At 38.5% G+C, this 26,817-nt stretch overlaps 1 protein-coding gene across 1 annotated transcript in view; it reads right to left on the reverse strand.

Annotated features, from left to right (window-relative positions):
* Positions 1-1,510: 1,510 nt before the first annotated feature.
* LOC132476356 (zona pellucida sperm-binding protein 3 receptor-like) overlaps positions 1,511-26,817 on the reverse strand; it is a 57,443-nt gene continuing 32,136 nt past the window's right edge. The window contains exons 9-10 of the mRNA XM_060078254.1: positions 2,240-2,415; positions 1,511-1,648 (exon numbers count right to left, since the gene is read on the reverse strand). Of these exons, the coding sequence (XP_059934237.1) occupies positions 1,511-1,648; positions 2,240-2,415 (314 nt within the window). The remainder of the gene's footprint in view (positions 1,649-2,239; positions 2,416-26,817) is intronic.

Here is a 26,817-nt window from a genome sequence, read left to right on the forward strand (position 1 = left end):
TCTTTTAAGATCACAGTTATGAACATTCGATGTGAAAGACCAGTCTTGTGCAGCCAGCCAGACATCCCTCTGTTAATTTGAGAACCTTAGTAAAAGTCTGCTATGCAACTTTCTTATGTGACTGCTGTTTTGAAGAAATCAAAGAGGTGATGTTCTCTATAATTGATCAAGATGCAGTGGAGAACCAGAGGCCAGCCATAGTAGCTAAGTAAGCATGAGTGAGAATGACGTTTGGGGAGGCAAAAAATGGAAGAAGAGGTGACCATAAGAAATTATAAGGCTCCCCAGAATATCCAGAGATATAAGAGTAATACGTGTGGGATAAGCATTGAAAGTTCTACCCAGGTCCTCAGACCTTTATACCATTTCTCTGCTCTCCTCTGCAGGTTTCTGTGTACTCTGGTTTCTTAGGGTTATACCTTCCTCTCTTTTGGGAGGACTCCCCTCAGGCTGCTAGTCAGGTTTGTAGTCACACAGAGAGAGCTGGATGCCCTGGGGGCTCATGTGTCCACAGGGTGTCCCTTCACCAATAACTGACTGGTACAGCAGAATGAAAGCCCAATTCCCTTACCTGGAATTGGGACAAAATGTACACAAACTTATAGTCCAGGGTTCCCTTCTGGGTCAAGATTAAGCCACCCTCCTTTGACTTTGCCTGGTCACCCTACCACGTGCCTTCCCTGTCCCATCCTGCTCACCCTACTCCTTTTCCCATTTCTCCTTTGAGAACTTGGAGAAGTTCCTTAATAAATTACTTGCACACAAGTTCTCTTCTCAGGGTCTGCTTCTGGGAAATCTGTCCTAAAAGAGACACTAAAGCTATTTTAATTGAAGTATTAAAGAAAAGAGTGATCACACTGGATGGGAAGAATTGGACATGCTCAAGAAGAACACTTGGGTTGCACACAGGTTTTCAAAGGCATCCAAGCTGGTTATTATTGGATGGAGGGGATGTCAAGCAAAACCAAATATACCTTAAATATAAAGAGGAACTGAGAAGTTGTTCCAGAGAAAATATTGGTAATCAATAGAAAGAGAAAGGGGAAGACGGAAGAAGATGTGATATTTGACCTGGGCACTGAAGGGTGAGTAGGAAGTGAAGATGTAGTGTAAATACATCTCAGACAAGGCTCCAGTATGAAAATAGAAAAGAAGCATTAATTAGAGAAGCATCAGAAAGTGATTGATATAGGGCCCTAATTTCTCATTACAATGGAATCAAAGTGAAAACAAAGACACTACATTTTTGACAGGTGATTATTTATTTCTTCCATTCCACCAAATCTAAGGAAGCAGAAGCTTAAAATGAGATAGGATATAAACCACCAATAGTTCCACATTAGCAGTGGCATCAAAAATTTGAAAGATTCTTCTAACACAGGTATTTTTTCAGTAAATAATAGCACTTAAGGACCAGTAGAGTTGCTAATGAGGGAAATGTACCTAATTCTCTGTTTTTAAGGGGAAGAGAGGGGAAATAGATGTACTGATTTTTAACTGGTGCTCAACTTCAAGTCTGTGGCTCCAATCTTTCAATCTCCAGAGAGAGTTCATACACCTCCAGGGTCATTTTTACATCCTCTGGACTTGGGAGACACTGCATGAGTTTCCTGCCTGCGGGTACTTGTTCACAGCCTGTGAGAACTTCCTAAAAGAGATAAAAGGATGGTTTGAGAGGCTTCTCTCCAAACTGTGAAGGTATAAGATTACTTCAGGATGCCTATTGATGACAATAAAATTGGAGTATCAAGACCCTCCTTAGGACTGATGCAAGAAATCAGAAGATACTTTGTGCATCTCAGCAAAGTATTTACCCTAAGATTGAGACCAGCACTGCTCTAAGGCAGCAATGAAATTAAGCAGAGAAGGAACAACACTGCAGAAGATACCCAGGGAACTTCTTCAGGGTGAGCTGAAGGGATGGATCTGATGTATATGCAAAAGCATAGCACTTACTGTAATAGAAAATGCAGAGCTGGGAGCCAGGTTGCCTGGATCTATGGAACCCTCCTATCTAGGGTCTTGGTCTTTCTTGCTATAAAATAAGAGAATTAGAACTTGCTTTAAGAGCTCAACATGCGCTTTGAGAGTAAAAGTGCTGATTCTGAAATTGATTTAAACAACTCAGAAATGAGTCCCAGTAAAAGTCAGATCTCATCAGTGTTGGCTGGGACAGTGCTCTGGAGCAGGTTACCATTTTTACAATGTGATAGAATACCCCGAGGTGTGTGCCACTTACCCACTCACACTTGGGCACTTCTGGGTACCAGGTTCTGTTCTCTGAGCAGATGATACTTGGAGAGCCGACCACACTATAACCAGAGTTACACTGGACAGTGACATTTTCAGGCTCAACATACTGATCCTTGTCCAGAGACACAGTTCCATCTTTTATCTCTGGTTTCAGACACAGAGCTGTAATGGAAACATGATTTTGATCAGTTTGTGATCCTCAGAATAAGACCTTACAATAGTAAAGAATACTGGGGGGTTAGAAACACTGGTAATAAATTATGCCTGCAGTCTGAGAGTTGTTCTTTAACGACATTTATTGTATTATAACAATAAAATTAATAACAATAATGTTAATGTATAGCTATCATCAACATAAAACACTATTATTATCTAAACTTTGCTGGAGAGAAAAATTAGATAAAGACAATTTATGTGACTTGTCTATGGTTGCGTAGCTTTTAGGTGACATGATTATGATATAAACCTAGTTATTGTGGTCTAAAATCTGAGTTTTAAAAACTACTGTATATCAAAACCTGACTCTTTTCAGCATCTTAAGTATGTAATTTCTATTCTTATGCCCTTAGTATCTTCCTGTGTTAAATGGAGACAATGGTGGGAAATTAGACACTTGAGTTGCTGTTAGCCGTGTGGTAAGAAAAAAAAATGCACACCTAATCATGGTCTCATATCAGGTCAGCTTATCTATGAGGAGGTGATAACATGCACCAGGTACTAATGGAGATATCAGATACTTCAAGGATGTTTGGGATTTTTCCATGAGTCCTCATCCTAACTTTCACAAGAATTCACTAAAATTTTGCTGAATCCTCACTCTTCTCTTCAATTAAAAATTATTATCTCTAACTCTTGAATATTGACAAAGGTAGTACTGTAGAGCAGCGTGAAAACTACGGTCCATTTAATGTGGTGCTGGGTTCATTGACTACTCATTGGAGAAAAATAAATTTTGACCCCTACTTTACACCATAAACCCATAGGAATTCCAAGTGGGCTGGGGATATCAATGTGAAAGGTAAAGCAACGAAGCTCTGGAAGATAACATAGAAGAATATTTTTGAGACAAATATTTTTTAACACCACACATATTTTTTAAACAACACAGTACCACATCCGGGTATTAAATACAGGAAATGAATAAGTAAATACATACATACATACATACAAATTTCTAAGTGCTGCCTCTCGCTGGGGGGAAACCATACTGTCAGAACTAGCATGGTGGTCCTACCATCTTAGCAAGAGCCATCAGTAAAGTGGAGTTACCTTTACACTCAGGAGCTAGAGATGACCAATGTGAATTTCTGCAGTTGATTTTTTCTTCTCCAACTAGAACATATCCTTCATCACATTTATACTGCACTATAGTAGTAAAGGATAAAATTGAACTCACATCTTCATAGGATCCATGGGCAATGCTGGGAAACCTGTTGCAGTCTTGAATGGCAAAAGAGAAGGGTAGAAGAGAATGAGCTAGAGTTTAATTAACTATTCAGAGTGATGGACTCTTCCCATTTTAGAGAACAAAGTCATTAAATTATACTGCTGAGGTATGTTTCATTTACTTAACAAAATTACTAGGAATGATTTATTGAGTTCTTAACCACTTGCTAGACACTGTGTTAATCATCATATATATGTTATACCATTTAATCCTCATGCTAACTCTCTGAGGCCAAATGAACATCAGACCCACATTAGAGAAAAGGAAACACAACCTTAGAGGAGTCAAATATTCTACACAAGGTCACAGCTAGTAAGTACCAGTAACATGAATCAAATTAAGGATTCAGCTCAGGTTTGTGTTAGTAGAAAGTCCACTGTCACTTTCTGGAATTCTGCTCTCGGTACTGATCATTGGACTTTCACTTTCTACGGCATCAGTGGATGCTTAAAGGTCATAAAATGAAAGTTTGGGCTGAAGAACAATACTCTCCTTGTGACTTGCAAAGCCTAGCAATGCTCCATATTTGGTTAAGCAAGTAGCTCAGAAACCAGTTAGAAAACTCTTACCTCCCTCACTTAAAGACAATGTCAGGGATTTTAGACAGGTCAGGAATTTAAATTATTTTAAGAATAATACTTGGGGAGGTATTTTTATAAAGCTTTTGATATCCTGTGAACACCACCTACAGTCCCAGGTGAGGCTAATGTGTGAGATAATTTATGCTTCACATAGAGAGAAGGACCCTCAGGAGCTCACTGAGAAAACCTAATGTGGCTCCTTTCAGGCTGGGGAGACATTAGTCACAGCGAACTAGTGTCCAGCTCCTGTCTGAGAAATCTAAAAGGCAAAGGATGGGCTGTCTAGTGACAGGCACTCTAAGGCTCTAAGGTGAGAGTGAAGGACAGATCTCTGCTGTTTTGAGGTTGGCCTGGACTCCTGACATTATCAGAAGCAAGGCTGAGTTAGCACTTCCAGTAGATTAGAAATGGGCTGCATGAGAAAGACAGTCATGGTGGAATTGTCCTCACGCCAGTCCAAAAGGGTCTCCTGAGGTGGGAGGAAGCCCTCTGTAAAAACAAAATAACACTAGAAGTCACCAGATGATACCTAGGAGATAGAAAATAGGAAATGAACAACCAGAATCAGAGGTGGATCCCTGGATCAGCCAGACCTTGAACTGCAAATTGTACTTAGCAGATCCTCAGTGATGATGAAGGAAAAATTAAAAAAAAAAAAAAAACCTCACAAGAGAGAATAAGCTTTAAATACCCATGAGGCCAAGAGCCAGCTCAGGTTCTTGTTTCCCTTACCTGTGCTCCTCCCAAAATTTTGACTCTGGAGGGTTCAGAAAACATAGTAACGGTAACTCCAAGTAAGTTCTGTTTTAGTTGTGAGGAAAAGAAATTCACCTGTGTATAAATCAACAGCTTCCATACAGCATTTCTTAAACCTCAGATTAAGCACCCCCATAAAAATATAAAAATGGCTCTTAGTTTTTATAAGTAAGCACATATATGCAGTTCTGTACTGGGCTTTTCTTGCAGTGTATTTTAAAATATAAGATTTAACCATACAAATAGTTCTACCACAACACTAGTCACACTTGTGCCAGAGGATTAGAACAGGAAATTAGTTCTGTAGGAGAAGGTGGTGACAGAACTGGGCACCAGAGTATCCAGGGAAGGCATCCAAGAATAAGTTGGAGATAACTTGAAGGACGGATAGAAGGTAAGTAGTTGACAAGATGTGAGAGGCAGATGGATATTGAGGCAATGGCAAAGTCTCTGGCCTCAGAAGGTCATTACCGTGAGAGAGGGGAGGCAGAATCAGAAAGGGAGATTCACATCAGAGTTGGCAGACATTAAATGCCATTTCAGAGAGTCAGGGCCATGGGTAATGGGAAGATTTGAGGGAACAGAAGAGAAAGGGAAAGGGAAACAGAAACATGAAAAAATAATTGAAAGACTTGTTGACAAATTTGATAAGGCTTTGTTCTACTTCCTCAGTCTCTAGAAGAGGGGAACTTAGAGATGAAGTTGGAGGACTGAATATCCCCAAGCATAAAGTTCTTTATCCTGTACTGATACTATAACCTAAATTAATACTGTCCCTCAATAATGTTCATGCATCTGATATGAAAAATCATCTTTCAAATATAGATATTCTTTAATTAACCCATGCTTTCCCCCTTATCAGTCTCAGAGAGGAAGAAAACATGGCTTCCACATTGATAAATCAGTAAGTTAGCTCACATAAGAGTATTCAGCCATTATTTTCAGTTCAGAATTTTCCCTCTAAGCTATCCCAAATCTCCCATTTTTATGCCATGACAGCTGTTTCAGGGAACAAATTCATAAATATTTTAAATTTATTATGAAAATTAATTCTCCTAGATAAAATGTTAGCTAACAAAAGAGTAAAACATCACTTTGCTTAAAGGACATTTCCATCTGAATTCTGTAAAAATAAATTAATTTTCATAGTGACAGTTCTTCAGTTCTGGTAAGTCCTCTCAAATCCTTTGACTTCTCATTCATTGCTAAAAATTTTCTTACATTTCAATAGCCATGCCATACTTTTATATAATGGTTTAGAATTCATGAAGTACTCTATATTTTTACTCTAGAAAATTTACTCCATATTTGTAATAACAGAAAATATTTTTGTCTATGGATGGAATTTTTAAAAATTAAGCAGTAACTAAGATTGTAGATGGTATAATTAACCTATTTGGAAAGTAATTTGTTTTAAGCATTTTAGAGCATTTAAATTCAAGAAATTGATTTAAAAATTAAAGATTATTCCTTGCTAAAGCAGTCTCACAAGAATTTTTGCATTTCAACACTTTGTTATTCTAGACACTATAAAATCCTCTATCTGAATTGGAACAATTTCTTTTATGCTTAAATTTTATTTCTTATTAATATAGTTCATTGCACTCTCTCAAAAAGATTATGATATACCACCATTTCACTGAATTTGTTTTGTTTTTCTTTTTTTTTTTTTTACATCTTTATTGGAGTATAATTGCTTTACAACAGTGTGTTAGTTTCTGCTTTATAACAAAGTCAATCAGCTATACATATACATATATCTCCATATCTCCTCCCTCTTGTGTCTCCCTCCCACCCTCCCTATCCCACCTTTCTAAGTGGTCACAAAACACTGAGCTGATCTCCCTGCATTTCACTGTATTTGATTAATTCTTAATTGGGTATTTTTCTCCATATGTTAGAGAAAATACCCCCTTTTCCCATAACCTCTGTACTCACCACACAAGCAGGAAGAACACAGCAATAGCACCAAGACCCCAAAAAGATGCAGTGCTGGGAAAATGCAAGACAAATTGGCGGCCATGGCACAGTCTCAGAGGGGCCACAGTGGTGCTCAGTTGTTCTCAGACATCTTGAATAAAGATGAGGAAAAGTAAGCAACAGTTGAAATGGTGCCTAAGCAAAGAAAAGCAGCCTTGGCAAAGCCCAGCTATGTGTCACTAAAAGGGAGGGGTTGGGGGAGTGACTAGAAGGCCAGGTGCTCGGCATAGCTCTGACAGGGACAAGCTCAGAAAGCCCCTTCTTGGGCAGAAGCATCTGGAAGCCTCAGGAATTCTGTATGTATTTACTATTGTAACCCCAAGACTTTCTTGAAGTTCAGATACAGAACATGATGAATTCCTCTCTGGATTTATATACATGATATTCTCTGAGTAAACAAGAGCACATGGTGCAAGGACTTCAGTTCATGATGCACAGTGTCTGATGCACAGTTGTCTCCTCAGGAGGCAGAAGCCATAGCATGAGGGGAGATAAGACATCTGAGAAGCAGTCCCTGTCCAGGGAGTGGTTTCTTTAATCAGGGGTATGAATTGCTCATAGATAAATAGGTTTTTTTAAAGTCTAGAAAATTATGTTCTCCCTAGATAGCCCACAGTCTAGCCAGAACAGAGTAAAATGTCTCTCAGTGTGAAAAAACTAAAGATCTTGCCCAAACAATAATTATTCTCACAGTACTTCAGTAGGAACTTCTTTTCCCTATTTCCTGGGTCTTCTAATGCACATAAAAAAACAAATAATTCACTCTAGGAAGATATTCTAGTGTAGAAACTATTTTAACCTGTGTTTGTAGCACAGAAAAAGCAGGCACTGAAAGTTAAATTGTTGAAGATGATGAGTTAAGAAGAAAGGAAGATTTATTATGACTCTCAGAATATCTGAATGATGCTGGATTTGAGTGAAGCCCCAAATTTTGTCTCTAAGCACTAAAAGACAAGTGGATGGAAGGCACATGTGTTATTTTTCATGGATTATTAACCCCAAGACTAAGATTTCTCTTAACCATCTGGGACTGCCTGTCTATTCATCCAGATCATTTCCTAAATTTTGTCTCCTTAAGTGGGCCAGAAGAAACTACTAACCTGGATTCTATACTTTGCCCACCAACTGTGGATTACTGTTCCTAGAGGAGATGAAGATAGTTGGTTAAACAAAAGAGAAGACTAAGTTCTGGAAATTGTCCTAATGAGCTTCACTATTCAGCTGACCTGGAGTGACTCTACATATCAATAATAGCCAAAATGCTCACTTCTCAAAAATAAATGAGAAGAATTACCAAATATAGCTGAGTGAACTTCTTTGGTATACTAAAGAAAACAAAATTAAATTTCAACTCCCTAGATAGAAAGAAAAAAAATAAAATAAACTTACTAAATGGCTGCTGCCTTTAGAAAGAGGAGCCACAATAAAGCAATTTAAATGATTAACCAGAAAGTTTTGCTGACCTGCTTTTAATCTTTAAGCACGTCACATACCAGAACTTTACCTAAGTTATCATAACTGATCCTCAAAAAAACCTGTGTCATGGTTCTTACCTTCCTCTTTGCATAGATTAAGAAACAGGTTTAAATAGATTAAGTAAACTGCTCCCAAACATTTCAGATAATTAGCAGCTAAGCCAAATTCTGAACACAAGACTGCTTATAAATTCAAGATTTTTTCTTTATACCAAAATAATTTCCACTTACTGGCCAATAATGGTTTTCTTTCAGAACATTAAACCAACCATTTGGCAGTAAATCAGCATTGTTGGTCTTTACTCAATAGTAGTCTCACCCTCCAGTTGCTGCTGGTGCTACAGTTAATGGCTTGGACCTGTGACCTCCTCCAGAGAATGTGCTGGGATGGTAAGAAACACCCCATCCTGATGTACCTAGGAAGTTATACCCTGTACCCCAAGAGCAACGAATGCCGACTGATATTGGAATACAAAAGCCATGACTCCTTGCCTCAAGGCTGGACAACTCTGTGGTGCAATCTACACTCTAGAGCCACCATGGATCAGTGGATTCTCCACTTAACCTGAGAACAGTCCTTGATCAGCTCCTTTCTCTCCGTATCCTGCTGCTTTATTCCCCTAGCGTTGTTTTTTGTTTGTTTTTGCTGAAGATCACAGCATCAAAAATTCACATGCATCTGAATGCCTTCTGAAGAAGCTGACTGAAGACAGTTTGTACCACTAATGCATCTAGGAAGCAAACTCTAAGAATGGGATTCTAGAATTGGATCATTCTTCAGCCAACTGACCATCAAGACTCCATCTCTGGTGATTCATGTAATATTGATAGTCCTGGCTTGCTGTATCCTTGCAACGAAAAATATTTTTACCTGGTAAACTCTCATGGCATGTAGATGGAAGGAGATGCATTGGCTGTGCAATATCTCTGACATTTGAGAAGTGTAATAAAAATAGCAATTATTAGGATTTTGCAAGGGACAGCTGAGTACCATTGATGCAGGCCCAGTACCCCTTGCCTGAAAATGAGAGCTCAACACAGTCAATCACAATTCAAATCCAAGTGTGAAAGCTACTAGTTACTATTTAAAGAAACAGTTATCTCAGGTAGCTGGAAGGCTAATCATGCTAAGGTACAGGTTCAGGGTATAATCATAAAGGAATACTAGAACTTCAATAAAAGGTGAATTCTTAGCCCTGGCAAGTCTCCTACTCAGACTCAGGGCCCTTTTGGAAGGAGTGGTGTCTTTAGATTTTCAATGAGGATACCTGGGTAGATGCACTACAGAACCATGAACACCAGATTCCCCTAAACCCAAAGAGCCTATATAACTGGCCCAGTATCCCTTGTTATAAGATAGTGCCCCTGTTGCTTGAAGACCATGCAGAGGAATCAAATGTGACAGGTATCTTATAAGGCCATAATTTCCCTCCTCAAGATTTACCCCCCACCTCCCCTCCAGGCATCAGACCAATAGCTGGAATCAAATCTCAGCATGAACTGACTAAAGGCATGCCAGACCTGCTGAGGGAAGAGAGAAATCATATGCAGGATCTATGGGACCTAGTTAGCATGAGTTTGGAGATAGGAGAGCATGCCTAGGAGGGAATCCCAAAGCCAGATAAGGGAGAGTTTGTCAGGATAGGAGACATTCTCCCTTAACACAAGATTTAACACCCTGGCAAGTGCCCTGAGTGTCAGTTCTTACATGTTTCTGGATGATTTGGGAAGGTTAGTAAAAATGATGGTCAATATTAAATGTGTAGAGATGCCAGAACAGCCATGGCAGGCTAAGTAGGAAGTGATCAAAGGCTCAGAGAAGTAGATGTGTTAGAATGATCTAATTTATAAAACCAGAAGGCCAACCTGCTATCTTCTTCATGGGAGCCCTGAGGACAATAAGGAATGTACCAGTGACAAGGACCAAAATTATACAGTAACTTAGTTGTGGCTGGCCCTCTGAAGGCTTCATCTTATGGTAGGAGATGCTGTTATCAAACATGGCTGTTTAGCAGCACTGGGGAATATAGAATCCCAGGATAGCAGGGCTAAGTGGAAGAACTTAACCTTCAAAAGCAGGTTAGGTGAAAAATACTGGAGGGCTAGAACCAGGGAGTTGCAAGAGATGTGCCTAGGATGCAAAATTAAATAAGAACTTATTCTCAGGTTGTGGAAATGCTGACCCTGAAAATGAGAGCCTCCTTAAGAGTGAGGCAGGTAGGGCAGTAAGGTTGGAATGCAGCCAAGGGAAGAGGATATCCTGACCTGTAGAATCTGTGAAGAGGGTTAATAGATATGATGTTTCTTAGGGTAAGGATCAGCCAACATGGGAATTTCTTGATATATAATTAAAAGAGGTCAAGAATGAATGATACAAAGACCAAGGTCAGCTACTTCCATTGAATGTCATGATCTTTTACTCAGTTACCTTCTGCTCTCCCCATTTGGTAATTTTCTCACCAGTTCTCAGACTGAAAGTGAGGACAGATTCCTGTGAGGAAGGACTGTTCAACACCATGGCAAGTATATATATTGTATACTTCTCCAGTCCTTGCCCCAAAGGAATCTTCAGTAATTTACTTAAGTCATTGTGCACTAGAATCTTTAGAGACTTGTTGGATCTGAACTATCTTTGGTACCTGGGAACATAAAGTGTCACCATGACCCCATTAAAATAGATGCTACAGGGGCCAGGCAATAAAAGGATTCCTAGTTCATGTCAATCTCACAGTGATCTACTGGGTTTTTGGACCCACCTGGTGGTCATTTCTGTGATCCTCAAGTGTATAGCAGTTCATAGGACCTTCACATTAGTACTCTGATCTTTGGAATGAAAGCTATCAAGGTAAGGAAACCTATGTTTAAAAAAAAAAAAGCTATAAATATTATCATTTACTGCTAAAACACTGAATGCTTTTCCCTTAAGATTAGAAGTTGAGGCAAGTATACTGACTCTCATCAGTCCTATTCAGCAAAATATTGGAGGACCTAGCTAGTGCAATAAGGAAAGAAAAATGAATAAAAACATACAGTTTGGAAAGGTAGAAACAAAACTGCTTATTTGCAGACAGCATGATTGTTTATTTGGTAAATTCCAAAGAATTTATAGAAAATCTGCTAGGACTAATTAGAGAGAATTTAATAAGATCACAATATACATGATCAATATATAAAAATCAATTGTATTTCTATATATCAGCAATGAAAAATTGAAAACTGAAATTTAAAAAGTACTACCATCTCAAAGGTAAAATGCTGAGTGACAAAAGCTATCTCCAAAAATCACCCACTGTACGACTCCATTTGTAAAACAGTCAAAGTGACAAAATATAGATATGGAGAACAGATTAGTAGTTACCAGTGTTAGAGATGGTGGGCCAGGGAAAGGGGGTGAGTGTGAATATAAAGGGGTAGATCAATGGGGATCTTTGTGGTGATGGAATAATTCTGTATCTTGATTGCTGTGGTTGCTCCACAAGTCTACACTGTGATAAAATAGCTGAGAACTATACACACACATTGAACAAATGTCAATTTTCTGATATATTGATATTGTTATAAATCTCTAAGATATAATCATTAAAAGACATTAGGTGGTGGGTACTTGGGACCTCTCTGGACTACCCTGGTTTCTTTCTGTGAACCCATAATTATCTCACAATTAAACGTTAGTAAAACAGCACAATCTCTATATGGTGCATGGCAGCTGAAAACACCAAAACATTCATAAAGAAAACAAAACCTAGTTAAATGGAGTGATATGCCATGTTCATGGATTAAAAGACTAAACATTATTAAGATATCAATTACCTTGAAATTTGTCTAGAGATTCAAAGCATTACCATCCAAATCCCAGCAGAAGATTTGCGCAAATTGATTAACTATTTTTTAAAATTTATTTATTTATTTATTTATTTTGGGCTGGGTTGGGTCTTCGTTGCTGCACACAGGCTTTCTCTAGTTGTGGCGAGCAGGGCCTACTCTTCATTGGGGTGCTCAGCCTTCTCATTGCTGTGGCTTCTCTTCTTGTGGTGCATGGACTTCAGTAGTTGTGGCATGTGGTCTCAGTAGTTGTGGTGCACAGGCTTAGTTGCTCCATGGCATGTGGATCTTCCTGGATCAGGGCTCAAACCTGTGTCTCCTGCATTGGCAGGCAGATTCTTAAACACTGTGTCACTAGGGAAGTCCATGATTAACTATTTCTTAACTGTACATGGATAAATAAGCCAAGGACCTAGAATAGCCCAAATAATTTTGCAAGAGAACAAAAAGTTGAAAGACTCATAACTCTTGATTTCAGACTTACTATGTAACTATAATGATCAATACACTGTGGTATTGGCATGGACTTGGAGGTCGATGGAAAAAATAGAGTCAAGAAATACACTAACACATGTATGGTTAATTGATTATAGACAAAGGTGCCAAGGTAATGCAGGAGAAAGAGTAGACTTTTCAACAAATAGTACCAGAACAATTGGCCATCCACATGCAAAAATAAAAGGAAGCTTGACTCTTACCTTTCACCATATGTAAAAATTAACTCAAAATTGATAGTAGACATAAATATAAAACTAACCAATTTTAGAACTACTAGTTTAAGAGATATACTATTCATTCATTTCTCTATGTATACCAGGGTCTAAAATCTTTGTTATAGAACTGTATCTGTAACACATATGTGCCTGGACCTCAGTAGCTCAACTCCTTGCAAAAGTGTCAATGTTAACTCATATTTTACTATATCATCTCAGTTTTATAAAGAGATGATATTTTTGGCTTTTTGAAAAACTCATGAGCTGAGGTTGAAGGCATTATATATTATTCACTGTTCTTTGTAAAATAACCCCTGTGATAAATTTATTTTCTGTTTTCATAACAGACCAAAAAAATTTCTCCTATAGAGTAATGCTTCTTTTTACCAATCAATGTAAATATTTGATCCATTATATTTCCCACTTTTGAATGAAGATGAAGTCATTCAAAATTACTATGTAAATTAAATTTTAGTAAATTTACTTCTATCTCTAATGTGATTTTGATTTTTTATTTTAGCAAGTTTAAACTATGAATATCTACTATAAACTCATATATTCTTTTCAAATTTTGAAATTATTGTTTCTTCTGCATAAGGTGCTAAACATTAAAAAAAAGAAAACTACTTAAGAAAACTCTTTAGCAGGAAAAAATTTCAGTATGTAAATACACATCATTTGTTATGTATAAATATTATGAGTGATAATTCCTTTATCTTTAAACCTAAAAATATCAGTATCAGAATGTTTATAATTTGCTAAAAATTATGGGAACACATGATTAGGAGCTATTCACTTTCACTATTAGATCAGAGGAATTTTAAGGAAACCTAGTTCCTTTTGAGACCCTTTGTTTCCCTAATGAGGTAGCAAAATGGCAGCTCAATTCATAGTCTACATTCGGATAAAATGTTTCATCTGAAAGACTCTGATTCACCAGCTTCCTTCTCTCCAGGCTTTCTCATTAAACCTGAAAAAAGAATGAGTCACATACTTATAGTTTCCCTGTAGTCAGAGAATAATATTTAGCAGCAGAAGTTTTTTTATTGACCTTTTGTTCGGCTCAATTAGTAACAAATTAGCATATCGTGTAACTTCAGACATTCTTTATTCATGATATAATAGTCAGTACATACTGTGGGCAAACCTCTAATGGAAATACAAAGATGAACTTAAAATGAATCATTCCACTTAAAACAAGGAGATGAATGCAACCACTCTACTTTCTAGGGACAGGAGCAATCATTTCAAGAAAGAAAGTAAACGATCCCAATGCTAAGTGTGGGAAAGTAATGTTGCAGTGGAAATAGGTTGAGGAGCTTAGGGAGAAGCAGAGAAGCAGTAATCTCATCTTGCTTGGTAGAAATTCAAGTTAATAAAGAAGCAGGCAAGAGACTGGATGATCCTTCTTGGAAGAAGCTGGACAGCAACAGAAAAGATACCAATAAACATTGATGTTTGGGGATTCTCCTGAATTTGTTACGGTAAAACTAAGCTGCTAAAATGAAGGCAGCAATTCATGTCTTTTTCATGCAACAGTCTAGAGGCAGATGTGTATTCAGGTTAGTCAGCAACTCTGTCCAAAGAGGTCAGGCAGGGATCAGGCCTCTTCCTCTTTGTCACGCCAACATCCCCAAGCATGTTGTCCCCATCAGCATGGTGGAAGTCCACTCACCAACACCCTGTCAGCATTTCAGCCCTCATAGGGTGAAAGAGGAAGTGGAAGGTAAGCAGCTTCCTTTTCAGGAAAGTGACTAGGAAGCTGCACCCTTTGGGTGGTTGCTCCAAGGGAGGCTCTAGCTGAGGAGCCATTTCCCCTGCTAATATCTAAAAGGATGAGAGTAGTTCTATTACTTGAAGGAGATAGGGAGAAATGGATAATAGGAAACAACCACCTCTGCTATGGCCCCCAACAAGAAAAAACTAGCTCACTGCCTAATCTCCACATGTACATAGAAACTAAATCAGTTTTTGTGGGCCTCACCCTTGAAAATGAACATACCATACAGAATCATCATCAACAGATATTTGCAATGAATAGAAATTCCAAAGAAATTGTTATTAATATGCTCTGAGATATCCTGAGATATCTGAGTAGTCAGCACATCCCTAAAGAACAGAACACATTTTAAAATGATGTGAACATTTTATAAAATCAATAAAATTGTTAAAATACAAAGTCAAGGCAATATCCCCAAAGACCATGGGAGAGGGGTGAATCAGAGATGATGGTATAGGAGGCAGAAAGAAAATTTAAGAAAATTATGGGATGTTCAATATCTGCCTAGTAGGATACCCATAAAGAAAAAAGAAAAATAAATGGAGAAGAGAAATATGAAGAAACTATACCAAATGTGTAGAAACTATACAAAATGTCTCTGAAAAAAAAGAATAAAAGAGTCTTTGTAGAAGATTAGATATGAAAAAAGTCCTATATAATTAATAATTTAAATGACTTCTGAATTCTCCATTGCAATATTGGAAACTATCATACTAAGAAGATATTCTTTCAAAGTGCTAAAAGAAAATTATTTTTAATTTAGTTTTCTACACCCAGGAGACTTATCAATAAAGTGTTCAGATGAAGACAGTTTAAACATGCAGGAATTCAATATTTTACTTTCTATACATCATTTCCTAAGCAGTTCCTTGAGGGTGTACTCCAGTAAAATGAGGAAATAAATTAAGAAAGAGGAGAACATGAATCCAAGAAGCTTAGACAGAGTAGGAAGCAAGTACATAGACATGAGACTTCCTACTTCTGCTGAAGTGTGTAGCAGATAGAGTCAAAGCCCTGTCAATATCACTAGGGCCCTACCAATTCAGCACACTCTGCACAATTTCCAAAAGCCAATGTATCTGCTTTGTTTTGCCCAGGCTTTTTCCAGAGCCATTGAAGGCTACTCTGACAGCTTGTAGAGCAGGTCAAAAATACCAGGTAATTAGCACTTCCCAAAAGTGGACCTTAACACCTATGAGGGATGGAAGACATTGTTTCAATACCCCAGCTCCCTTGCCTTTGAGTGGGATAAATCTCAGGCATGTGTTTGACACCCCCTTTATAGTTTCCCAGTGAGTTTAGATTCCAGTCACCCACAGACGTAGGTGGCTTAACAACACAACTCTTTTTTTTTTTTTTTTTTTTTGCGGTATGCGGGCCTCTCACCGTTGCGGCCTCCCCCGTTGCGGAGCACAGGCTCCGGACGCGCAGGCTCCGGACGCACAGGCTCAGCGGCCGTGGCTCACGGGCCCAGCCGCTCCGCGGCATATGGGATCCTCCCAGACCGGGGCACGAACCCGTATCCCCTGCATCGGCAGGCGGACTCTCAACCACTTGCGCCACCAGGGAGGCCCAACAACACAACTCTTTTTGGCTGCCTTCCCTTGTCTGTCTCATTGCCTCACTCAATTTCTTAAATACTCATAAACAAATTTTGAGCACATACCTAAAATCTACCAAATATTTCTGAATATATAACACACTTAAAACATCAATTACCTATTACTCAATACACTCACAAGTGGGTTTTTTTTGCAGCAGAACACAATGATATGATACAATATAACATATGAAACAGTTTCTTTATTCTCCTCTCAAAAAAATTATTCAAATGTAAATAAAGAGTGGAATGCCTTGCTTAAGATATAAAACCAGGGGAAGAGTGACACACCTGGAAAGAGCATGGAAGCTTCATGTCCTTCCCACATACTTTTTTCTATGTATCTCTTCAATCTGGCTGTTCCTGAGTTATACCCTTGTGGAATAAACTGGTAATCTAGTACAACCAATTCATACTACAGAACCACTTCCAGAGGACTTTGGATTTCACAAGAGAAACCATCAATGGGGACCACTAGGAAACATCTGATTTCCCAGGGTCTTTGTGCTCACACGTGAGCCTCTCAGGTGGGAGAGCCAAGTTCAGGACATTGGACCACCAGAGAACTCCCAGCCCCAGGTAATATCAATCAGTGAGAGTTATACTAGACATTTCTGTCTCAATGTTAAGACCCAGCTCCACTCAACGACCAGCAAGCTCCAGTGCTGGACAACCCATGCCAAACACTAGCAAGACAGGAACACAACCTCACCCATTAGCAGAGAGTCTGCCTAAAATCAAAATAAGGTCACAGAAACCTCAAAACACACCACCGGACATGGTGCTGCCCACCAGAAAAACAAGATCCATCCTTATCGAAGAGAACACAGACACCAGTCCCTTCTACCAGGAAGCCTACACAACCCACCAAACCAACCTTACCCACTTTGGGCAGACACCATAAACAACAGGAACTACAAACCTGCAGCCTGAGTAAAGGAGACCCCAAACACAGTAAGATAAGCAAAATGAGATGACAGAGAAATACACAGCAGATGAAGGAGCAAGGTAAAAACCCACCAGACCAAACAAATGAAGAGGAGATAGGCGGTCTACCTGACAAAGAATTCAGAGTAATGATAGTAAAGATGATCTAAAATCTTGGAAGGAGAATGGAGAAAATACAAGAAAGTTTTAACAAGGACATAGAAGAACTAAAGAGCAAACAAACAATGATGAACAACACAATAAATGAAATTTAAAATTCTCTACAAGGAATCAATAGCAGAATAACTGAGGCAGAAGAATGGATAAGTGACCTGGAAGATAAAAGAGTGGGAATAACTACCACAGAGCAGAATAAAGTAAAAAGAATCAAAAGAATTGAGGACAGCCTCAGAGACCTCTGGGACAACATTAAACACACCAACATTAGAATTATTGGGGTCCCAGAAGAAGAAGAGAAAAAGAAAGGGACTGAGAAAATATTTGAAGAGATTATAGTTGAAAACTTCCCTGATATGGGAAAGGAAATAATCAAGTCCAGGAAATGCAGAGTCCCATACAGGATAAATCCAAGGAGAAACACACCAAGACACATATTAATCAAACTATAAAAAAGTAAATACAAAGAAAAAATATTAGAAGCAGCAAGGGAAAAGTAACAAATAACATACAAGGGAATCCCCATAAGGTTAACAGCTAATCTTTCAGCAGAAACTCTGCAAGCCAGAAGGGAGTGGCAGGACAGATTTAAAGTGATGAAAGGGAAAAACCTACAACCAATATTACTCTACCCAGCAAGGATCTCATTCAGATTCAACAGAGAAATTAAAACCTTTACAGACAAGCAAAAGTTAAGAGAATACAGCAACACCAAACCAACTTTACAACAAATGCTAAAGAAACTTCTCTAGGCAGGAAACACAAGAGAAGGAAAAGACCTATGATAACAAACCCAAAACAATGAAGAAAATGGTAATAGGAACATACATATCGATAACTACCTTAAATGTGAATGGATTAAATGCTCCAACCAAAAGGCATAGACTTCCTGAATGGACAAAAAAGCAAGACCCATATATATACTGTCTACAAGAGATCTACTTCAGACCGAGGGACACATACCGACTGAAAGTGAGGGGATGGAGAAAGATATTCCATGCAAATGGAAATCAAAAGAAAGCTGGAGTAGCAATTCTCACATCAGACAAAATAGACTTTAAGACAAAGACTATTACAAGAGACAAAGAAGGACACCACTTAACGATCAAGGGATCAGTCCAAGAAGAAGATATCACAATTGTAAATATTTATGCACCCGCACCCAACATAGGAGCACTGCAATACATAAGGCAAATGCTAACAGCCATAAAGGGGGGAATTGACAGTACCACAATCATAGTAGGGGACTTGAACACCCCACTTTCACCAATGGACAGATCATCCAAAATGAAAATAAATAAGGAAACACAAGCTTTTCATGACACATTAAACAAGATGGACTTAATTTATATTTATAGGACATTTAATCCAAAAACAACAGAATACACATTTTTCTCAAGTCCTCATGGAATATTCTCCATGAGAGATCATATCTTGGGTCACAAATCAAACCTTGGTAAACTTAAGAAAATTGAAATCGTATCAAGTATCTTTTCTGACCACAATGTCATGAGACTAGATATCAATTACAGGGAAAAAAACTGTAAAAAAATACAAATACATGGAGCCTAAACAATACACTACTAAATAAACAAGACATCACTGAAGAAATCAGAGGATATGAAAAAATACCTAGAAAAAAATGACAATAAAAACACGATGGCCCAAAGCCTATGGGAAGCAGCAAAAGCAGTTCTAAAATGGAAGATTATAGCAATACAATCCTACCTCAAGAAACAAGAAACATCTCAAATAAACAACCTAACCTTACACCTAAAGCAATCAGAAAAACAAGAACAAAAAAAAACATTCAACATTAGAAGACGGAAAGAAATCATAGGGCTTCCCTGGTGGTGCAGTGGTTGAGAGTCCACCTGCCAATGCAGGGGACACGGGTTCGTGCCCCGGTCCGGGAAGATCCCACATGCCATGGAGCGGCTGGGCCCGTGAGCCATGGCTGTTGAGCCTGCGCATCCAGAGCCTGTGCTCCACAACGGGAGAGGCCACAACAGTGAGAGGCCCGCAAACCATAAAAAAATAAAATAAAAATAAAATAAAATCATAGAGATCAGATCAGAAATAAATGAAAAAGAAATGAAGGAAATGATAGCAAAGATAAATAAAACTAAAAGCTGGTTCTTTGAGAAGATAAACAAAATTGATAAACCATTACCAGACTCTTCAAGAAAAAAAAGGGAAAAGATTCGAATCAACAGAATTAGAAATGGAAAATGAGAAGTAACAACTGACACCACAGAAATACAAAGTATCATGAGAGATTACTACAAGCAATTATATAGAAATACAATGGACAACCTGGAGGTAATGGACAAATTCTTGGAAAAGTACAACCTTCTGAGAGAATGAGGAAGAAAAAGAAAATATAAACAGACAATCACAAGCACTGAAATTGAAACTGTGATTAAAAATCTTCCAACAAACAAAAGCCCAGGACTAGATGGCTTCACAGGCAAATTCTACCAAACATTTAGAGAAGAGCTAACACCTATCCTTCTCAAACTTTTCAATAATATAGCAGAGGAAGGAACACTCCCAAACTCATTCTATGAGGCCACCATCATCCTGATACCAAAACCAGACAAAGATGTCACAAGAAAAAACTACAGGCCAATATCCTTAATGAACATAGATGCAAAAATCCTCAACCAAATACTAGTAAACAGAATCCAACAGCACATTAAAAGGATCATAAACCATGATCAAGTGGAGTTTATCCCAGGAATGCAAGGATTCTTCAATATACACAAATCAATCAATGTGATACACCATATTAATAAACTGAAGAAGAAAAACCATTTGATCATCTTAGTAGACGCAGAAAAAGCTTTCAACAAATTTCAACACCGATTTATGATAAAAACTCTCCAGAAAGTAGGCATAGATGGAAGTTATGTCAACATAATAAAGGCCATATATGACAAACCCACAGCCAACATTGTTCTCAATGGTGAAAAACTGAAACCATTTCCACTAAGATCAGGAACAAGACAAGGTAGCCCACTCTCACCAGTATTAGTCAATATAATTTTGGAAGTTTTAGCCACAACAATCAGAGATGAAAAAGAAATAAAAGGAATCCAAATCAGAAAAGAAGTAAAACAGTCACTGTTTGCAGATGAAATGATACTATACACAGAGACTCCTAAAGATGCTACAAGAAAACTGCTGGAGCTAATCAATGAATTTGGTTACATAGCAGGATATAAAATTAACACACAGAAATCTCTGGCATTCCTATACACTAATGGTGAAAAATCTGAAAGAGAAATTAAGGAAACACTCCTATTTACCATCACAACAAAAAGAATAAAATACCTAGGAATAAACCTACCTAAGGAGACAAAAGACCTATATGCAGAAAACTATAAGACACTGATGAAAGGAATTAAAGATGATACAAACAGATGGAGAGATATATCATGTACTTGCATTGGAAGAATTAATTTTGTGAAAATGACTCTACTACCCAAAGCAATCTACAGGTTCAATGCAATCCCTATCAAACTACCAATGGCATTTTTCACGAACTAGAGCAAAAAATTTCACAATTTGTATGGAAACACAAAAGACTCTGAATAGCCAAAGCAATCTTGAGAAAGAAAAATGGAGCTGGAGTAATCAGGCTCCTGGACTTCAGACTATACTACAAAGCTACAGTAGTCAAGACAGTATGGTACTGGCACAAAAACAGAAATATAGATCAATAGAAAAGGATAGAAAGCCCAGAGATAAACCCACACACATATGGTCACCTTATTTTTGATAAAGGAGGCAAGAATATACAATGGAGAAAAGACAGCCTCTTCAATAAGTGGTGCTGGGAAAACTGGACAGCTACATGTAAAAGAATAAAATTAGAACACTCCCTAACACCATACATGAAAATAAACACAAAATGGATTAAACCTAAATGTAAGGCCAGACACTATTAAAACTCTTAGAGGAAAACATAGGCAGAACACTCTATGACATAAATCACAGCAAGATCCTTTTTGACCCACCTCTAGAGAAATGGAAATAAAAAGAAAAATAAACAAATGGTACCTAATGAAACTTAAAAGCTTTTGCACAGCAAAGGAAACCATAAACAAGACGAAAAGACAACCCTCAGAATGGGAGAAAATAGTTGCAAAGGAAGCAAGTGACAAAAGATTAATCTCCAAAATATACAAGCAGCTCATGCAGCTTAATATCAAAAAACCAAACAAACCATCCAAAAGTGGGCAGAAGACCTAAATAGACATTTCTCCAAAGAAGATTTACAGATTGCCAACAAACACATGAAAGGATGCTCAACATCACTAATCATTAGAGAAATGCAAATCAAAACTACAATGAGATAGCACCTCTCCCCAGTCAGGATGGCCATCATCAAAAAATCTACAAACAATAAATGCTGGAGAGGGTGTTGAGAAAAGGGACCACTCTTGCACTGTTAGTGGGAATGTGAATTGGTACAGCCACAATGGAGAACAGTACGGAGGTTCCTTAAAAAACTAAAAATAGAACTACCCTATGACCCAGCAATCCCACTACTGGGCATATACCCCGAGAAAAGCATAATTCAAAAAGAGTCATATACCACAATGTTCATTGCAGCTCTATTTACAATAGCCAGGACATGGAAGCAACCTAAGTGTCCATTGACAGATGAATGTATAAAGAGAATGTGTCATATATATACAATGGAATATTACTCAGCTATAAAAAGAAACGAAATTGAGTTATTTGTAACGAGGTGGATGGACTTAGAGACTGTCATACAGAGTGAAGTAAGTCAGAAAGAGAAAAACAAATACCATATGCTAACACATCTATATGGAATCTAAAAAAAAAAAAAGGTTCTGAAGAACCTAGGGGCAGCACAGGAATAAAGATGCAGACATAGAGAATGGATTTGAGGACACGGGGAGGGGGAAGGGTAAGCTAGGACAAAGTAAGATAGTGGCATGGACATATACACACTACCAAATGTAAAATAGATAGCTAGTGGGAAGCAGCCACATAGCACAGGGAGATTAGCTTGGTGCTTTGTGACCGCCTAGAGGGATGGGATAGGGAGGATGGGAGGGAGATACAAGAGGGAGGAGATATGGGGATATATGTATATGTATAGCTGATTCACTTTGTTATAAAGCAGAAATTAACACACCATTGTAAAGCAATTATACTCCAATAAGGATGTTAAAAAATAATAATTAAATTAAATTAAATTAAATTAAAAAATCTTAAGGGTTGAAACCCTGCTAGTACGGCCCAACTCACCATGAAGAGATCACATCAGCACCTACTGAATAAACAAAATATATGAATGATTAAGAATTTACTATTTGCCTTAGCCTGCCAAGAAGCAGTCCTTGAGACAAGGATTTGAGTGCAGTAAATTTAGCTGATAGGTAATTCTAGAATGCATCATTAAAGGAATAGAGATGTAAAAATGTAAGGGAAGAAATTGAACACAGCTTGCATTGGTGAGCAGGCATGTTCTGGAAGGGATGGGTGGGGGAAGGGTGGGGAGAAGGATGCAATTTGGTACAACCACTTTGGAAAACTGCTGAACAAACACGTACATACCTCTTGTGACCTAGCAATTCCATCCTTACGTATTTGTGCAAAAAATGTACATATGTTCACAAAAGACGTGCAAAAATGTTCATAGCCAAAAAAATTGAAAATTAACCAAATGTCCATTAACAATAGAATAAATATGTAAATTGTGGTATATTTGTACAATGATGACATATTTAAAAGAAATGGAAGTGAATGAACCTCAACTACACACAACATAGATGCATCTCACAAATATAATATTTAGGGGAAAAAGTCATGAAAGAAAGAACGCATAATGTATGATTCCATTTCTATAAATTTAAATAACATAAAACCAATCTGTGCTGTTAAAAGTGAGGATACTGGAATACTTTGCAGGGTAGAGTGGTGAGTTAGTAACAAACTGGAAGGGAACCCCAAAGGACTTCTGCACTTTTAGTAATTTTTTTTTTTTATTGCTCTGGTTTCTAATCACAGAAGTGTTTTACTTTGAGAATCCAAGTTCTGTGCCCTATTCTGTTGATAAAGAGTAGGTAGGTTTCGGATACGTTGGGATGAGGAGTAAAAGCATTCAGGCAAAGGTAACGGTATAGACATATTTTGAATTTCCTGGATTGCATGCATTCTGAGGTACAAAAAAAAAAAGAAGTTAATTGCTGACATCTGTGAATTTGTGTACTGGAGGTGTGACAAACTAACCAATATGACAGTGAACCCATGAGTAGTCATTAGTTAAATCCATTTCACATGTAACCTGCCTTTACTACTCAAGGTCATTTTAATTGTTTCTATGTCCTCTAAGTAGCTCCTAGCCTAAACAATAAGATGTTTGCCCCAGTTGTTTTCCAGGGCCTTGCAGTCAGTTGCATCTGGTTGGACCTGAGCTGGCTGAGGCTGGATAGGACCACTGACCCTTCAACTGGGTATGTGTGAGTGTCCACTTGGTGACCTTTTGAACTTGCAGAGGCCCATAGCTTAGTTATACCTGTGCAGATGACAATTATCGCACCTTTTTCCAATCACCTTTCCCCACACTCCCCATGCTCCCTGTGCCTCAGACCACCCAGCTTCTTTATTCTTTATCCCATAAATACCCAAGCCCTTTGTCTTCAGGGAAGCAGATTTGAGATTTTGTTCTCTCAACTCCTTGCAAGGTTTGGCTTGCTGTGCATGGAGCAAAACGAACGTGGTACAGTAACAATAACAGAGACAATCTGATATTTGAAGGGTGCTTATTTAATTAGCCAGCACTTCGGGTCCAGAAATTTAAACATTTGAATCACAAAAGTCTAGATTATCAAAAATTACACATTTTCAGTAGCAGTAATCATAATCCAGCGCTCCGAGCCCAGACGTTTATTACGAGTGATTGTGCTTAAGGAACAGTAGAGTTGTTGAACAGAGATTCCGTACATTGATTTAAAGGCAAAAGTGGCCTCTTTTTTCCTCGTTTTAAAAAAATTTCTTAGTGATGTTCTTAAACTTGACTATCTCGTTCCAACTGTTCAGGAGAAGGGGACCCCATCAGGCAACAAGTGAAAATGGGGACTGGCTGTCGCTAGTTTAAAGCCACCACCTCAGAACGATTTCGGGGACTGGTCTCTCTCTGCCCTGGGGGCTATGCAGGTGGCTGGGACCAGCGCTAGCTACAGGGGCCAGGAGGGTTCCAGCTGCCCGAGGCCTGCAGAAGAGGTGCATACTGTGCATGCGCAGGCCGTGCAGCTCGGGATAGCCAAGGAGCTGCAGTGCAGCAGGTGTCTGGGAGAGGGCCGGGTCCAGGAGGGGGCTTTTGGGGGTACAAGGCATCTGCCTAATTCCAAGGTCTAACCTACACAAATGTGCATATTCTCCCTAAAGACAGGGCTGGAAGAATTGGCGGGTGGGCCAGGGTACCTTCCAATAAAAGACATCTGGTCTTCAAGACAGTTTATACAACTCTAGGGCCATTTTCACATTCTGCGGGCTTGGGAGACACTGCCTGAGGTGTCTGCCCATGTGTGCTTGCTCACAGACCTCAGGGACCTCCTAAAAGTGATTTAAAGAAAAGAGGAGGCGGGGAGTGGGGGGTGGATTTAAGAGGTGATACTGGCAAATGTGAGATTGACCAGTGGATGGATGGATGAACAGGATATCAGGAAAGATTGCATCCTAGCAAATGTGAACATTCAGGCCAAGCCCAGATCTGTTCTGAGCAGCAACCAAGCACAGCTGAAGCAGAAAAGATGCAGAGCTGTAAAGGAGACCCAGAGCACCCCTGCTAGGACAACTGAGGAATAATTCTAATGACCAATGAGAAATGGAGCAAACAGCATTTATTACATAAAATGTAGAGCTAGGGGTCAGGATATCTGGGACTATGGGACCCCCCATATCTAGTGGTCTTGGCTCCAGCCACAGAGCAGGAAAACTTGCCTCTCTCAGCCCACCACAGTGCTTCAAGGTGGAAAGTGATAATTTTGGTAAGTTACTTATACATCCTGACAAAAGTCAGATCTCACCTTTGCTGGCTCAGTGGTGTTTTGGGGGAGGCACCACTTTTAAGGTTTGAGAGCACGGGGACATACAGTCGTGCAATTTACCCAGTGACACGTGGGCACCGTTGGGTGCCAGGTTGTGTTCTCTGAGCAAGTGATACTTTGGGGACCAAACAAACTAAACCCAGAGTCACACTGGACTGTGACATTCTCAGATGCAACATACTTTTCCTTATCCACGGACAGCTTTCCATTTTCTATCTCTGGTTTCAGACACATAGCTGTAATGGAAAGATATTTTTGAGCATACTGTGTTTCTCAGTAAAAGACAACATAACAGCATTGAACAATACAAATGGTGAGAAATTCTGTTCATAAGTTATATTCAGGTCTTGCAAGTTGTTCTAGATTATCTTTTATTTTCATAATACAATAGTATTATAATAGTAATAATGCAAATTACAGTAGTAATAATTAACATTTATTGAGCAAGTACTTTTGTCAAGCATGTGCTAAATCCTTTACATGCCTTATCTCATTTAATTCTCACTACAACTCTGTGAATTAGATACTACAAAGAAACTGGAAAAGTTAATAATTTCCTCAGTGTCACATAGCTTTTAGGTAGCAGGAACTTTGCTCTTAATTGCTACGCCCCACAGCCTTGATCTGCATATGGTCTTAGGTATGTACTTTTCATTGTTCTTGCCTCATAATCTTCCTGGGTTAAATGAAATTGTTAGCAAAATGATGAAAACACCATGTACATTGAAGGCAAGCCCATTCTTGACTGATCTTATTGCTACAACAGGTTGACCAACCAGGAGCACCATCAGGTCACCGAAAATGGAAATGGAAGGGTCATGGGAAAATGGTGGCTTTTGTGAAGATTTCTAACACTTCGTGATTTGGGAATTAACACATGAGATTCCTCTTTCTTGAATAGTTAGAATTAACTCATGAGATTGTCATGAAAACTTTACTAGAGCCACAAAGATATTCTCAGGTAAAAAATATTGTCTCTAGATACTCTGGAAAGATACCTAAGAACAAGGTAGTAGTAGGTGCCTCTGGAAAAGGGATGAGCTGTGCCTTTTTTTTTTTTTTAACATCTTTATTGGAGTATAATTGCTTTACAATGGTGTATTAGTTTCTGCTTTATAACAAAGTGAATCAGCCATACATATACACATATCCCCATATCTCCTCTCTCTTGCGTCTCCCTGAGCTGTGCTTTTGAAGGTATGGGAAGTCAAGTTCA

This window comes from Mesoplodon densirostris, chromosome 2 (assembly GCF_025265405.1).
Source record: "Mesoplodon densirostris isolate mMesDen1 chromosome 2, mMesDen1 primary haplotype, whole genome shotgun sequence".
Taxonomy (NCBI): domain Eukaryota; kingdom Metazoa; phylum Chordata; class Mammalia; order Artiodactyla; family Ziphiidae; genus Mesoplodon; species Mesoplodon densirostris.